General features: G+C 43.5%; 1 protein-coding gene across 7 annotated transcripts in view; it reads left to right on the top strand.

The window, feature by feature from the left end:
* LOC118897929 (solute carrier family 25 member 44) overlaps positions 1–14,812 on the top strand; it is a 45,376-nt gene that overhangs the window by 17,349 nt on the left and 13,215 nt on the right. For 3 of the 7 annotated variants that reach the window (XM_036857580.1, XM_036857591.1, XM_036857601.1), the window contains one exon: positions 114–301. In XM_036857580.1, coding sequence (XP_036713475.1) covers positions 114–301 — 188 coding nt within the window. Of the gene's footprint in view, positions 1–113; positions 1,481–2,946; positions 3,141–14,812 lie in introns of those variants that run through there. The other 4 variants (XR_005020579.1, XM_036857611.1, XM_036857643.1 and 1 more) reach the window with 4 other exon arrangements.

Here is a 14,812-nt window from a genome sequence, read left to right on the forward strand (position 1 = left end):
CAGCCCTCTGACTCCCAAGTCTAATTCTTTCCACTTTAGCCTAAGGCAGAGGGAGATTGGGTAGAGGGGCTTTGACTGCAGACCGTCGTCCTCCAATGCATTGACTTTTCCAGGTTGAGGGCAAGAACTCCATCATCCTGACCTTCCGACAGCTGATGGCAGAAGAGGGGCCTTGGGGCCTCATGAAAGGCCTCTCCGCCAGAATCATCTCAGCCACGCCCTCAACCATTGTCATTGTGGTGGGCTACGAGAGCCTCAAGAAACTCAGCCTCCGACCTGAGCTGGTGGACTCAAGACACTGGTAACCAGTGATGGGGAGAGAAGCCTGCTGTTTCCCACACTACTCTGGGTCGGGGGCAGAGAGGAGAGGGTAGCACCCTCTTCAGGTGCCCCACCACATACCGAGTCCGGCCCTGGGTCAGGGACAGAGACTTTGAACTGCTCTTGCTGAAGAGGCTCCACGCCTGGATCCCCTGCTCTCATTATTTTTTAATTTTCTTGCCTAACTGGGCTCACTCATTCAGTACAGGTACCGTCCTGCCCTAAGGAAATCCACTCTCCCTGCCAATCCCACTCCATCCATCCCCTGCCAATCCATCTCTGCCTTCCCCCTCCATCTGTGTCCCTGAGATCCTGAGAAGAGCTGCACATAGAACTTGCTTACTACCACTGGTTCTTCCTCTTGGGCTTTCAGCCCAGATTCCAAGCAGTTGCCATCAGCCCTTTCCTGCTTCATCTCTTAGGCTTGCTTATTTTTATTTTGGGACTGAGCTGCCCACCAGACTACTCTGCTTTTCCCTGCCACTGGGGGCAAGGTGCCAGGCACTTTTGCACAGGGGGTGGGGGCAGCAAAAACCTCTGGTTCTCCAGAGCACTCATCCTCTCTTTGGAGAGTTATTAGGTTGGGGAGAAATGTTGATACTTTATTTTGTGTGTGTATTTTTCTGTGAACCAGGCTACTGTCTTAGTCCTGCTGAAGCACCAATCCTGCAGTCAGAGCCCACCCCTTCCTCAGACAGGTGGAAAAATATCATGTAGCTTTTCCCTCAATCCCAGTTATCTATCCCTCCCAGTCCCTTCAGTCCCAGCAGCCCCAGGATATATAAGCTGTTTTTTTCTCCTGGCCCAGATGACTACAGTGGTGGGCACAGCTCTAAATAGATCAGACTGTCTGGGACACACTGGACTTGGAACATTACCCTGAAAAGTCTGGTTGAGAGAGTAGTTGGTTTGGAAAGTGACAGGAGGATATGTGTGCCCTAGCGCATCTCCCTCGACCAGCTGAGCCAAACCTAGGAGAGGGCAGTGGAGGTTCTCAGCCCCAGGCAGTCATGACACACATATATACCCCAATCACTTGGACTCACAGAAACAGATGTTGTCTCACAGTGGGAATCCCTGAGATGTGGAACTGTTTGTGTTTTTCTTCTCTCCGATCTGAGGAGTCATCCCGGTCATGGTACCTTCTGGAGGGATGCTTGGAGGCGGGTAAAGGGCGGGTCAGGAACTCACCCAATACCAGGACCACTGCATTTACCAGCCTGATACTGCCGAGATGATCTGTTGAAGCTCTCAGGAGCTAGATGATGAGTGCTCCTTCCCTGCCTCATCCTTCCCCCACAACACACACCTCCTCTACCAAGCTTGTGTTGCAGGTGAGGAGAGGTGCAGTAAATGGAATGAGAAGAAGGCATATCAAACCCTGCACTTTTACTTGAGACATCTGGCTTGGATGACCCTTCAAACTTTCTTATTGGTCCCACCCCCTGGGAGAGGCCATGGTGCCAATTTGAAAGGTGCTAGCTACCTGAAGCCTTGATATTTCTTATGGCTGCCCCACATTCTATCCCCCAGGCAAGATCAGAATCTGAATTCTCTACCTTCACCACCACCACTGCCCATCTTGGGCTCTATCTTTGAGGGTTATTTTCTCTTTCACTTATTTTTATTTTTGTCTGTCCCTTCTTGCACTTTGTCAAGAGTCCTCCAATTTCTATTCACAAATGGTCATCCAAAGGGTTGGGCCCACAGATCATTCTGAATCTTCCTGCCTCTCAGTCACTCCTTTACCCTAAGAACCACCAACATAAAAGAAGCCAGGGATCCCTCCTTTCTCTTTAAACTCATCCTAGTGAGACCTATGGAGGTTGGTTTTCTCAGCTCCACACCTTCCTGTCCCTAGAGTCTTGTCTTCAGTCCTTCCCCACCATTGCAACGTGGGTAAAGTATCATGGACAGGAGGTAGTCTCCTGCTTCTCATGTCTTACGTTGTTTCCATCCCAGACTCCTCCAGACTCTTTCTTCTGTTTTATTTTCTTGTACAGTATTTCAGTCTTTCACCTGTTTCCTCTCTCTCTCTCTCTCTCTGTCACACACACAGTTTTAAAGGATGATGGGCATTTACTAAAAGGGACCCCTGGCCCCTACTTTCCCATCTAATATTTTAGGGACTGGGATTCGGTTTGGTTAAAATGTCTTTGTGGGGGTGGGAGAGTGGGCTTCCATTTTCCCAGGACCATGGATCTGGACCAGTTGGAATTTTTGATGTATTGGTCTGTAGCCAAAATTGGAAGAAACTTTCGGGAGACTGGGCAAGACGGGAAACCTGATGGGAGTATTTAAGGACAGGGGAATAAAGTGCAGATGCAGTTAACATTTGATAAAGTGGACTCGTGAATATTAACAGCGAACATTGACTGTTGCACTGTATGAAGTCTCCGAAGTGTAATTAAACATTTTTATTGAGTCCTTGAGCTTTGCGCTTATTTTGCACGCTTGCCGATAAAGTATGATCGTAAGTGTATCGTTCTTGTATTAATGTGTGTGTAACCCTCCGCCTCCGACAGTTTCCCCTCCCCGCGGCTCGGTGATAGACATTCGCTGTTTCCAATCGGAGGCGCGCAATGCCTGGAGCGGCCAATCGGGGGCTTCGGTGGGCGGAGCGGCCGGGCCAGTTAGCTTTGGCGGTTCTATTTCAACATGGCCGAATCGAGCGGCGTCAACGTAGGCAGCGGCTGTGAGGAAAAAGGGCCTGAGGAATTGTCTCAGGAATCTGCGCGCCCCGGCACTACCATCTCGAGGGTGAAGCTTTTTGACACCATGGTGGACACTTTCCTCCAGAAGTTGGTCGCTGCTGGGAGGTAAGGTGGAGGAAGTGAGGCTGAGTGCCAATCTCGCAGTAGGTTGAGGTGGGCGAGAGGCAAAAAGAGGGTTTGTCCCGCCAGAATCTAAACCCCGCGAGACCAGGACGGCGCCAGGGCAACCAGCCCAGTCGCGTGGGTCTGGGGTTCTGGGTTATTGATTGGCAGTCTTATTCTACCCTCAATTCCTAAGCCTCCGGAAGTCACGTGATGTTTACTAATACAGATAATGTGGAGCACATTTAGGACAAGTAGCTACTCCTTCCAGTAAGCCTAGTTGTTTTTTTTTTTAAATAATGGATGCACTTATAAATTTATTTATTTTATTTATTTTTGTCTGTGTTGGGTCTTAGTTGCTGCCTGCGGGCTTTCTCTAGTTGCCACGAGTCCCGGCTGCTCTTCATTGTGGTGCGCAGGCTTCTCATTGTGGTGACTTCTCATGTTGTGGAGCAGGGGCTCTAGGCGCACGGGCTTCAGTAGTTGCAGCATGTAGGCTCAGTAGTTGTGGCTCGCGGGCTCTAGAGCGCAGGCTCAGTAGTAGTGGCGCAGGGGCTTAGTTGCTCCGTGGCATGTGGGATCTTCCCGGACCAGGGCTTGAACCGGTGTCCCCTGCATTGGCAGGCAGATTCTTAACCACTGCATCATCAGTGAAGTCCCCAGTAAGCCTAGTTTTGATTATAGGTGGTTGAGAGGAAAGACACAGGCTTTGGAGTTAGATTTAGGGTTCAAGTCATGGCCCAACTTAAAGTGAGCGAGACTTAACTGCTCTGTGCCTCTGTTACTCATAAATAAAATGGGAACAATAGTACTTTTCTCATAGGGTCGGTCTTTCTGAGGTTTAAATGAGTAAATACTCGGAAGGCTCTTAGAACAGTGCCGGCTACGTAGAAAGCATTAGACTTATAGCTGTTATTAGGGAAATAGTAATAACCTTCTTCACTGGGTGGCTGTGAGGACTAAATGTATTACCATAGAAAGAAACACTTCCTCTCTTGATTTCTACTTTATATGAACAGTATTCTAACAATGCTGTTGACCTGAATTGTTGGACACTTTAATCAATAGAAATTGATAAGAGTCCAGAGGAGAAATTCAGGCAAGGCTTTACTGAGACTCATGCTGCTGCATGAGGGAGTGAAAACAAGTTACAGGTGTCCTTGCTCATTTTTCTGAGGGGGAGTGAGCTGGTCCCTTAAATGGGGTGAGGGTAGGGGTGGATCCATTGGTCCGCTGGAGAGGTGGCTTAGGTGGTCTGCCCACCCCTTCAGTGATGCTGTGTGCAGGGATCATGGGCAGTACCCTGCTTTTTCTCCTGACACCTCGAAAGTGACAGTTGGCTTTTTGGTCTTTTTGTATCTTGATCAGAATTTGCACCAACTGTGCATGTATGTAGTTATTTTTAGTCCCTTATAGTTACTTTGTATTCTGTTGTTTGAGGAGACACTTGCCTAGGTGCAAGCACTGCAGCAAAGCATCCCAGGTCCCAGCCTGTCACAACAGTATTGGACACTTTAAAGGAAGAGTTTTGTCCATGGTCCCATACCCCAGAACATTAATGCTGAAACACTGTTATCAGAACTTTAAGGGGTTTGACCACAGCCTGTTTTCCATCCACCCTCTATGTCCCCACTACCCCTGTTCTTTGACATCATCAAGACTCTCATCTGCTCCCTATTTCCTTCCCTCCTGGCTTTAGAACTTTACCTTTCCTACAAAAACCTTATGATACATCTCTTCACTCACTGATTCACTCAGCAAATATTTGAATGACTATTCTGTTCCAGGCACTGTGTCAGGTGCTGGGGATATGATAAAGCAGACAAGGCCCCTGTCTTACATTCGGTGGGTAGAGACATGAAGTAAACAAAATAATCACAGAGTTTGATAAGGTAATGAACAAACAACTTGAGGGAAAGGAAAACACTAGATAGGATAGTTAGGTGATTCCACTCTGAGGAAGTGACATTGATATGAAACAAAGAATAAGAGGGAACCAGCTTTTCAAAGAACTAGAGAAAAAGCTTATAGGAAGGAAGGACAGCTTGTGCAAAGGTCCTGAAATGGTCAGGGCGTTCTAGGAACTGGCAGAGTGAGAGTAAAATCAGAGGAGGCCACACAGGCAGGTGACAGCCTTATCAAGCAGGGCCTAGTTTCCATAGTAATAAATTTGATAAAATAATTTGTAATCATTTTTATGGACCATTCATGACACACCATCATTTTATGTCCAGGCAAGATCTCTCCATTGATTGATTGATTGGCTTTCCCTTACTCATTCTTACCCTCCTCTCTCCTCCCCACAGGCCCTGCTTTCTGTTGGCTATATGTCATCCATTTATTCATGTATTCATGTACAAATGTTTTTTGGACATCTCCAGTGTCTCAGGCTCGGTTCTAGGAGCTGGAGATACAGCAGTGATCAAGATAGGAAGGTCCCTGCTCTCGTGGAATAGACTTTCTTGTGCCATAAAGAAAAATAAATCAGCGTGAAGAAACAGAGAGCAATGGGGAAGGGGTCTGGGTTATTGTGAGTGCAGGGAGGTGACATTTGAATAAGTTTGCATCCTTGTAAAGTGTGTTGTTTTGTCTGTTTTTTTTTTTTAAATTAATTTATTTATTTTTGGCTGCGTTGGGTCTTCGTTGCTGCGTGAGGGCTTTCTGTAGTTGAGGTGAGCGGGGGGCTACTCTTCCTTGTGGTGCGTGGGCTTCTCATTGTTGCGGAGCACGGGCTCTAGGTGCACGGGCTTCAGTAGTTGTGGCCCATGGGCTCTAGAGTGCAGGCTCAGTAGTTCTGGCGCATGGGCTTAGTTGCTCTGCAGCATGTGGGATCTTCCCGGACCGGGGCTCTAACCCATGTCCCCTGCGTTGGCAGGTGGATTCTTAACCACTGCGCCACCAGGGAAGTACCCTGTCAGTGTATGTTTTAAATTTATATGAATGACAGTTGTGCTGTATATGTCTTTTTTCACTTAATAGATTTTATTTTTAAAGATCTAACCATATACTATAAATGCATATGGTTCAGAGCTCTCAGTGCTGCTTGTCATTTCATGATATGCATCCAGCACTTACCCATTCCCTATCATGGCACCTGGTTGCTTCCAGCTCCCTCCTCCACAAATTATGCCAGGGTACATCCCCTCACAGACTAGTGCTAGAATTTCTCTGAGGTATATAATGGATTGGAATCACGGGATCCAAGGGTTTATATCTACCTATGTTTTGTCAGATTGCTTTCCAGAAAAGCTGTTCCTTTCTCCTGTGTCCTCACCATCACTGGGTATCTACCGTTCTAATATTTGCTATTCTGAAAGTGTGAAAGGGGTATTTCATTATTATTTTAATTTGCACATTTCTAATTCCTCATAGGTGTGGGCAATTCCTTATATACCTCATTAGTCATTTGGCTTCCTTTTCTGTGAACTGCCTACTTATTTTCTGTAGTTCTTTTTTTTTTTGGACCTATTTTTTTTTTAATTGGGTTTTTTATCTTGATGATTTGCTGGAGTTCCCGGTATAGTCTAGATATCAATCCTTTGTCTGTTTCAGACTGAAGAGGAAATAGCTGTCTCTATTAGATGTTAACTTTGTCTATGATGTCCTTTGAGTAACAGAAATCCTTAATTAAATAAAAAGTTACACAGATTTTAGTGGCTTACACTTTACCCCAGGAAGATGAAGCGGAAAAAGAAATGTAGTCATCCCAGGGGACCTTCTCCCAAGCAGTATGGATACTCATGACTGTTCTCAAACTTTGCACTAACTCCGCATCCTTCAAACAGTCATAATAAATTGCTCAGTATTGCCTAATCAATTTGTATTTTAAAACCCTTAATTTTCATGTAATTCATGTTTTTCATTTTATGGCTTGTGCTTTTGAGGTCTTGTTTACAGAGGCTATACCAACGCCCAGGTCACAAAGATAATCTCCAGTGTTTTCTCCTATTGGCTATTTTATCGTTTTACTCTCTCCTCTAAATCTGTGATCTGTCTGGATTCAGGTGTAAAGTGGTAGTCTCAGTCAGTCTTATTTTTTTTGTTTTCCCAGTCATTGTCAACTAAACAGTTCGTTCGTCCCCATTGCTTTAGGGAGCCCCTTTTATCGTATGGCAGGTCCCTCCGCCTATTGTGTCCCTGGGTCTCTCTTCTGCCCCAGATCCATTCACCTGTCTTTGTGCCAGTGCATATGGGTTCTTAATACCAAACCTTTGTAGGAAACCTTAAGTCTGGTACAGCAAGTCCCTCTTCTCTCTTCGCTTTAAAATTGACCCAGCTATTTGAGAACCTTGATTTTTTCCTTGTAAACTTTAGAATGAATTTTTCTGGATCCTCAAAACATTCAGCTGCAATTTTTGGTATGTATTTTTGGGAAATTAAGGAAGTCCCTGTCTCATTCTAGTTTTCTGAGAATTATTAAAAAGATCATGATTTGGTGTTGAACTTATCAAATGTTTTCTTCCCCAGTTAAGAAGATCGTATAATTTTTCTTTAGTTCATTAACGTTGATGATCTACATTGGTAGATTTTATGGAAGTTAAACTATCTTTGCATTCTTGGAATAAATCTACTTAATTATGATGCATTTAAAAAATACAGTTGGATTTAGTTAGATCAGTTTTTGTGTGCTATAAGTGAAATGGGCCTATAGTTTCTTTTTCTTTCACTGTCCTTATCAGCTTATAGAACCAAAGATATATTAGCCACATATATCCCTCTTCAGGAACGAATTATATAAAATCAGGATTATCTAGTCCTCAAAAGTTTGGAAGAACTCATTTACGCCTACAACTTTCTGGGGTTGTCGAGGACTGCCAGTATTATGTTAATTTAAAGAGCAATGATGCAGTAGGCACCTTTGTTTTGTCCTCAAAGTGTCCCCATAGTGTTTGTTGCAGATTTTTGGTGTTTCTGTTTCTTTAATGGCTACAATTCTGTTTAGATGTTATTTCTTCTTGTGACAGATTTGCCATTTTACAGGTTCCCCCCCAGTAATTTGTCTCTTTCACCTGTTATATTTTACTAACTTGTAACTGTTTGAACTGTTTTAAATTATTAATTTAATTTTCATTATTTCCCTTTTTTCCATTATATGCTGTTTATTTTGGACTTTATGTAGCTAGAGTTCTATCTTATTAATCTTTTTAAAGAATCTGCCTTTTTTTTTTTTTAATTTCTGTGTTTTGAGGTTACTGTTGGTCTCTTTGTCTTTGTATCTATCCTTATTTTTCAAAATTTATTTAGATTTATTTTATTAGTCTCTTCACAAATTCTTTCTTTCTTTCTTTGTTTCTTTCTTTCTTCTTTTTTTTTTTCTTGGCGGTGCCATGCAGGTTGCAGGATCTCAGTTCTCAGACCAGGGATTGAACCCAGGCCACGGCAGTGAAAGCCTGGAATCCTAACCACTAGGACACCAGGGAACAGCTCCAAAATTCTTGAGTTGAACATTTAACTCTTCTTTTTCAGTCGTTTTTGTTTTCTGAAAAATGTGTTTAAAACCATAAATTTTCATATAATTACTGCTTTTGCTGGTTTCTACAAATTCTTATATCTAATATTTTCATAGTCATTTATGTTTTTTTTTTTTTTTTTATAAATTTATTTATTTATTTTTGGCTGTGTTGGGTCTTCGTTTCTGTGCGAGGGCTTTCTCTAGTTGCGGCAAGCGGGGACCACTCTTCATCGCGGTGCACGGGCCTCTCACTGTCACGGCCTCTCCCGTTGTGGAGCACAGGCTCCAGACGCGCCAGCTCAGTAGTTGTGGCTCACGGGCCTAGCCGCTCCGCGGCATGTGGGATCTTCCCGGACCGGGGCACGAACCCGTGTCCCCTGCATTGGCAGGCGGATTCCTAACCACTGCGCCACCAGGGAAGCCCGTCATTTATGTTTTTAAATTGAGATTTAATTCATATACCATAAAATTCACCTTTTAATGAGTGAAATTAGTATATTCAAAAAGTTGTGGAACCATCACCATTATCTAATTCCAGAACATTCTTTTCACTCCAGAAACATTGTACAGTATTCATTAGCAGTCACTTCCCATTTCTCATCCCAATCTCACAGCTCCTGGTAACCATTATCTACTTTCTGTCTGTATGGATTTGCTTTTTCTGGGCATTTTATATAAATGGAACCATATAACATGTGGTCTTATGTGTCTGGCTTCTTACACTTAGCTTAATGATTTCAGGGTTCATCCGTGTTATAGTATATATGAGTACTTCACTCCTTTTTATGACTGAGTAATAATTCCATTGTATGGATATACCATATTTCATTTATCCATTCATCAGTTGATAGACATTTGGAGTTGTTTTTACTTTTTATTGTCTGTTATGAGTAATGCTGTTATGAACATCTGTGAACAGGTGTTTTCAGTTCTCTTGGGGACATACATAGAAGTGAAAATGCTGGAGTGTATAGTAATTCTATGTTTAACTTTTTCAGGAATTGCCAAATTATTGTCCAAAGCAAGTGCCAATTTACATTTACACCAGCAGTTCATGAGGGTTCTGATTTCTCCACATCCTCACCAATACTTGTTAGGTCTGTCTTTTTAATTATGGCCAATAGTCATCCTAATGGGTGTAAATTGGTATCTCATAGCGTCTTGGATTTGCCTTTTCCTAATGATTAATGATGCTGAGCATATTTCATGTGCTTATTGACCATTTGTATATCGTCTTTGGAGAAATGTCTATTCAAATTCATTGCTCATTTTTAAAAAAATTTATTTATTTTTATTTATTTGTGCCAGCTCTTGCAGCAGGTGGGCTCCTTAGTTGCAGCAGGCAGGCTCCTTAGTTGTGACTCGAGGGCTCCTTAGTTGTGGCTCACTGGCTTCTTAGTTGCGGCACGTGGGCTGCTTAGTTGTGGCAGGCAGGCTCCTTAGTTGCAGCTTGCCAGCTCCTTAGTTGCGACAGACGGGCTCCTTAGTTGTGGCATGCGAACTCTTAGTTGCGGCATGCATGTGGGATCTAGTTCCCTGACCAGGGATCGAACCCAGGCCCCCTGCATTGGGAGTGTGGAGTCTTAACCACTGCACCACCAGGAAAGTCCCTCATTGCTCATTTTCTAATTGGGTTATTTGTCGTTTTATTGTTAACTTGTAAGAATTCTAATTTTGAGAAGTCCAATTTAGATTACTTATTTATTAATTTTATTTATTTAGGTTAAAATTTGAGAAGAGTTTTTTCTTTGGTTGCTTGGGCTTTTAGTGTCATATTTAAGAAAACATTGTGTAATGCGAGGTCACGAAGATTTACACCTATATTTTCTTCTATATAGTTTTTTTTTTTTTGGTTTTAAACGACTAGGTTATTCAGCCCCAGAACTCCTAGAATTCATGATCAGTTTTTCTGGGTTTTTTTGTCTGACTTTTTATGGAGAGAGTTCTTTTTTTTTTTTTTTTTTATAATGAAACTCTCTAGGAGTTAAGCCAGCATTTTATTTATTTATTTATTTTTGGCTCTGTTGGGTCTTCGTTTCTGTGCGAGGGCTTTCTCCAGTTGCGGCAAGCGGGGCCACTCTTCATCACGGTGCGCGGGCCCCTCACTGTCGTGGCCCCTCTTGTTGAGGGGCACAGGCTCCAGACGCGCAGGCTCAGCAGTTGTGGCTCACGGGCCCAGCTGCTCCGCAGCATATGGGATCCTCCCAGACCAGGGCGCGAACCCGCGTCTCCTGCATTGGCAGGCAGACTCTCAACCACTGCGCCACCAGGGAAGCCCCTTCTATATAGTTTTAGCTCTTACATTTAGGTCTTTGATCCATTTTGAGTTAGTTTTTGTATGATATGAGAAAGAGGTCCAATTTCATTTTTTTACATATGGGCATCGTCATTTAATTTTATGTACTTTGTAATTTTCCTTACCATTTCCTCTTTAACCCAATGATTATTTAGTAGTATGTCATTAGGTTTCCAGACATGTAATTTTTAAAAAGTTTTCCTTTTGTTGCAATTTCTAATTTTATAGCATTATGGTGAAATAACACAGTTTGTGTGATGCTTATTGTTTGGGAATTTTTGACACTGGCTCTATATGGCCAAGTCTATGGGCAGTTTTTGTCAGTGTTCCATGTACGCTTGAAAAGAGTGCAGTTTCTGTTTCTTGGGTGTAGAATTCTATACTTATTTATTAGTTTGAGCTTTTAAATTTTATTATTAAAATATTTTAGGAATTCCCTGGCAGTCCAGTGGTTAGGACTCCATGCTTCCACTGCAGGGGGCACGGGTTTGATCCCTGGTCCGGGAACTAAGATCCCGCATGCCACGAGGCGTGGCCAAAATATATATATATATATATATATATTTTTTTTTATATGCTCATTTAAAAAATCTTCTTGATTGAGCCATTCATTTTTTTAAAATCTCCCATCACAATTGTTTATATCTGTTTTTCCCCATAGTCTATCTTTGTTGCATTATATAGAGAGGTTATTATTTTTACTAGACGTAAGGGAGTTTATTATTCTAAGAGAAATGGAAAGCCATTGATGTTTTTTAAGTCGTGACTGATCTTTTTTTTTTTTTTTTGCGTGTGTGGGAGATGGCTCTCCACTGGCTTAAAAATCTGTTTATTTGAAATGCTCTGAATACAGTGACTGATCTTTAAAAGGTACTCTGACTGCTGTGCAGATGATCGATTGTTGGTAGGATTCTTTTAAGGTCTTTCTAGGCTTCTAGACTCTGATTTTTTTGAGACCCCAGCCCACATCATGACAAATTTATTTATTTATTTAAATTTATTTATTTACTTATTTATTTTTGGCTGTGTTGGGTCTTCGTTGCTGCGTGCGGGCTTTCTCTAATTGTGGCGAGCAGGGGCTACTCTTCGTTGTGGTGCACAGGCTTCTCATTGTGGTGGCTTCTTGTTGTGGAGCACAGGCTCTAGGGCACACGGGCTTCAGTAGTTGTGGCATGCAGGCTCTAGAGCAGAGGCTCAGTAGTTGTGCATGGGCCTAGTTGCTCCACAGCGTGTGGGATCTTCCTGGACCAGGGATCAAACCTGTGTCCCCAGCACTGGCAGGCGGATTCTTAACCACTGGACCACCAGGGAAGTCCGACAAATATATTTAAAAAGCATCTAGTATCTTAACTGAGGTGGTGGTTACACATGTGATAAAGATACACAGGGGCTTCCCTGGTGGCGCAGTGGATAAGAATCCACCTGCCAATGCAGGGGACACAGGTTTGGTCCCTGGTCCGGGAAGATCCCACATGCCGCGGAGCAACTAAGCCCGTTGCCACAACTACTGAACCTGCACTCTAGAGCCCACGATCCACAACTACTGAAGCCCATGTGCCTAGAGCCCGTGCTCCGCAACAAGAGAAGCCACCACAATGAGAAGCCCGCGCCCCGCAACGAAGAGTAGCCCCTGCTCACTGCAACTAGAGAAAGCCCGGGCGCAGCAACAAAGACCCAACGCAGCCAAAAATAAATTTAAAAAAAAGAAAAGAAAAGAAGATGAACACACACAAACAAATGTATGTGTAACTGTTGAAATCTGAATGAGTTCTGTGGATTGTACCAATGTCAGCTTCTTGGTTTTTGGGTTTTTTTTTTAGCTTCTTGGTTTTGATATTGTTCTGTAGCTGTGTAAGATGTTAATAACATCGGGGAGGATACATTTCTTTGCAGCTTCGTACAAATCTATAATTATTTCAAAAAAGTTTACATACAAAAAATATTCATCATAGCTCCATGTTCAGTGGAAAATAGTTGAAAACCACCAAAAATGTCCAATATTTGAAGAATGTGGTTACGTAAATATAATAACTATCTAATAAAATACTACAGGGACTTCCCGGTGGCGCACTGGTTAAGAATCCGCCTGCCAATGGAGGGGACATGGGTTCGATCCCTGGTCTGGGAAGATCCCACATGCCGCGGAGCAACTAAGCCTGTGTGCCACAACTGCTGAGCGTGTGCTCTAGAGACCACGAGCCACAACTACTGAGCCCACGCACCCTGGAGCCCATGCTCCGCAACAAGAGAAGCCACCGCAATGAGAAAGAAGCCTGCGCACCGCAAGGAAGAGTAGCCCCAATCGCCACAACTAAAGAAAGCCCACGCGCAGCGAAGACCCAACACAGTCAAAAATAAATATAAATAAATACATTTTTTTTAAAAAGGTTAAAAAAAAAAGAATGGATTGGAGGGGAAGATGAGGGAAAGGGGAACTCCAAGAGGATGCTGACTCTTCATGATGGTGGTTTAGTGGAGGGTTTTACCATCTACTGAGATGGGGAAGAAACACTCCCCGCTGAGAGCTGGGGGAGAGAAATGGGTCTGGGGTCGGAAATCAAGACGTCTGTTTGGATAGGTTCAGTTGGAGATGCAAGGCAGCCACACTTCTGTTTCACAGCTCTTTTGCTCCCTCATCCTTCCAGCCCACCGACTGTCAAACCGAACTTCAGTATCCTGTCTGCACTCCCCTGCCCCTACACTCAGCCTCCGAGCAGCACTGTAGAGTCTCACCCGTGGTGGAAAATGGTGCCTCCACAAAGTCATGTTCTTGGAATTCATGTGGGCCCTCAGTGAGCCCATGATCCTCATGTCTCCAGCCAGTTCTCTTGCCCTTCTCCACAGTAGCTATTTAAAATCTTCATCATGTCCCTCAGGCCCTTCCCCTGCTCTGCTCCCTGTACCCTCTCAGTGAAAATGACCCCAACACCTGGTTCATAGAGAGAATTGAGACCACCAGACAGGAGTTTATACATTTACAAATTTGGCTGAGAGATGCCCAATCTTGCATCCTCCTAGTGACCTCCCCATCAATTTCCTTCCCTTTATATCCCAGGTTGTGGCTTTGGGTCTCTGCATTCCCAGGTTCTAGTTCTCCATCTCCAGTTTTTTCCTCAGCTTAGGGCAATTTGCCACCATTCCCCTAAAACCTTCCTTTCAAGGTCACTAATAACTCTGTTGCTAAATATTTTGGATATTTTTTCGTCTTTAACCTACTTGCTTTCCTTGCAGCATTTGACTGTTAACCACTTCTCTGTCCTTGATATTTCTCTCTTGGCTTGCAACACCATTCTCTGTCCCTTTACCTCACTACTTGCTCCTTCTTGGGCTCTTCTTTCTCCACTTGTCCCTTAAATGTGTGAATATTGCCCTTTCCTTACTTCACCTACACATGTTCATGATCACATCGCATTTGATATCTTGCAGCTGCTGAAAGTCCTTTGTGACTGTTCATTGCTCCTTACCATGGCTTCCAAGGCCCCACATGTTCTAGCCCCTGCCTACTTCTTGTTCCCCTCTCTAACTATACTTGGTCATACTAACCTCCTCATTTCCTAGAATGTCAAGAGCTTTCCCACCTCAGGGCATTTGCACTTGTTGTTTGCGCTGCCATAAATGGTTTTCCTCCATCTCGTCCCTGACCTTCTCTAAAGCCACCTTTCTCCCCTGGTTATTCTTTATCATGGCACCATATTTTATTCCTTCATAGCACTTATCACAGTATATAGTTCTACTGTCTGCCTGTTTGTTTGTGGTCTATCTTCCCCACATAAAACGTAAGGTCGTTGAGGACAGGATCTTATCTGTCTTGTTCACCACTCTCTACTCATTGCTTATTATGGTGCCTGGCACATCGTAGACATTCAATAAATAGTTTTGGAATAAATGAGGGTTCCCAAGCCACATCTTCCTCCTGAGCATCAGACC

The sequence above is a fragment of the Balaenoptera musculus genome, chromosome 1 (assembly GCF_009873245.2).
Source record: "Balaenoptera musculus isolate JJ_BM4_2016_0621 chromosome 1, mBalMus1.pri.v3, whole genome shotgun sequence".
Classification (NCBI taxonomy): Eukaryota; Metazoa; Chordata; class Mammalia; order Artiodactyla; family Balaenopteridae; genus Balaenoptera; species Balaenoptera musculus.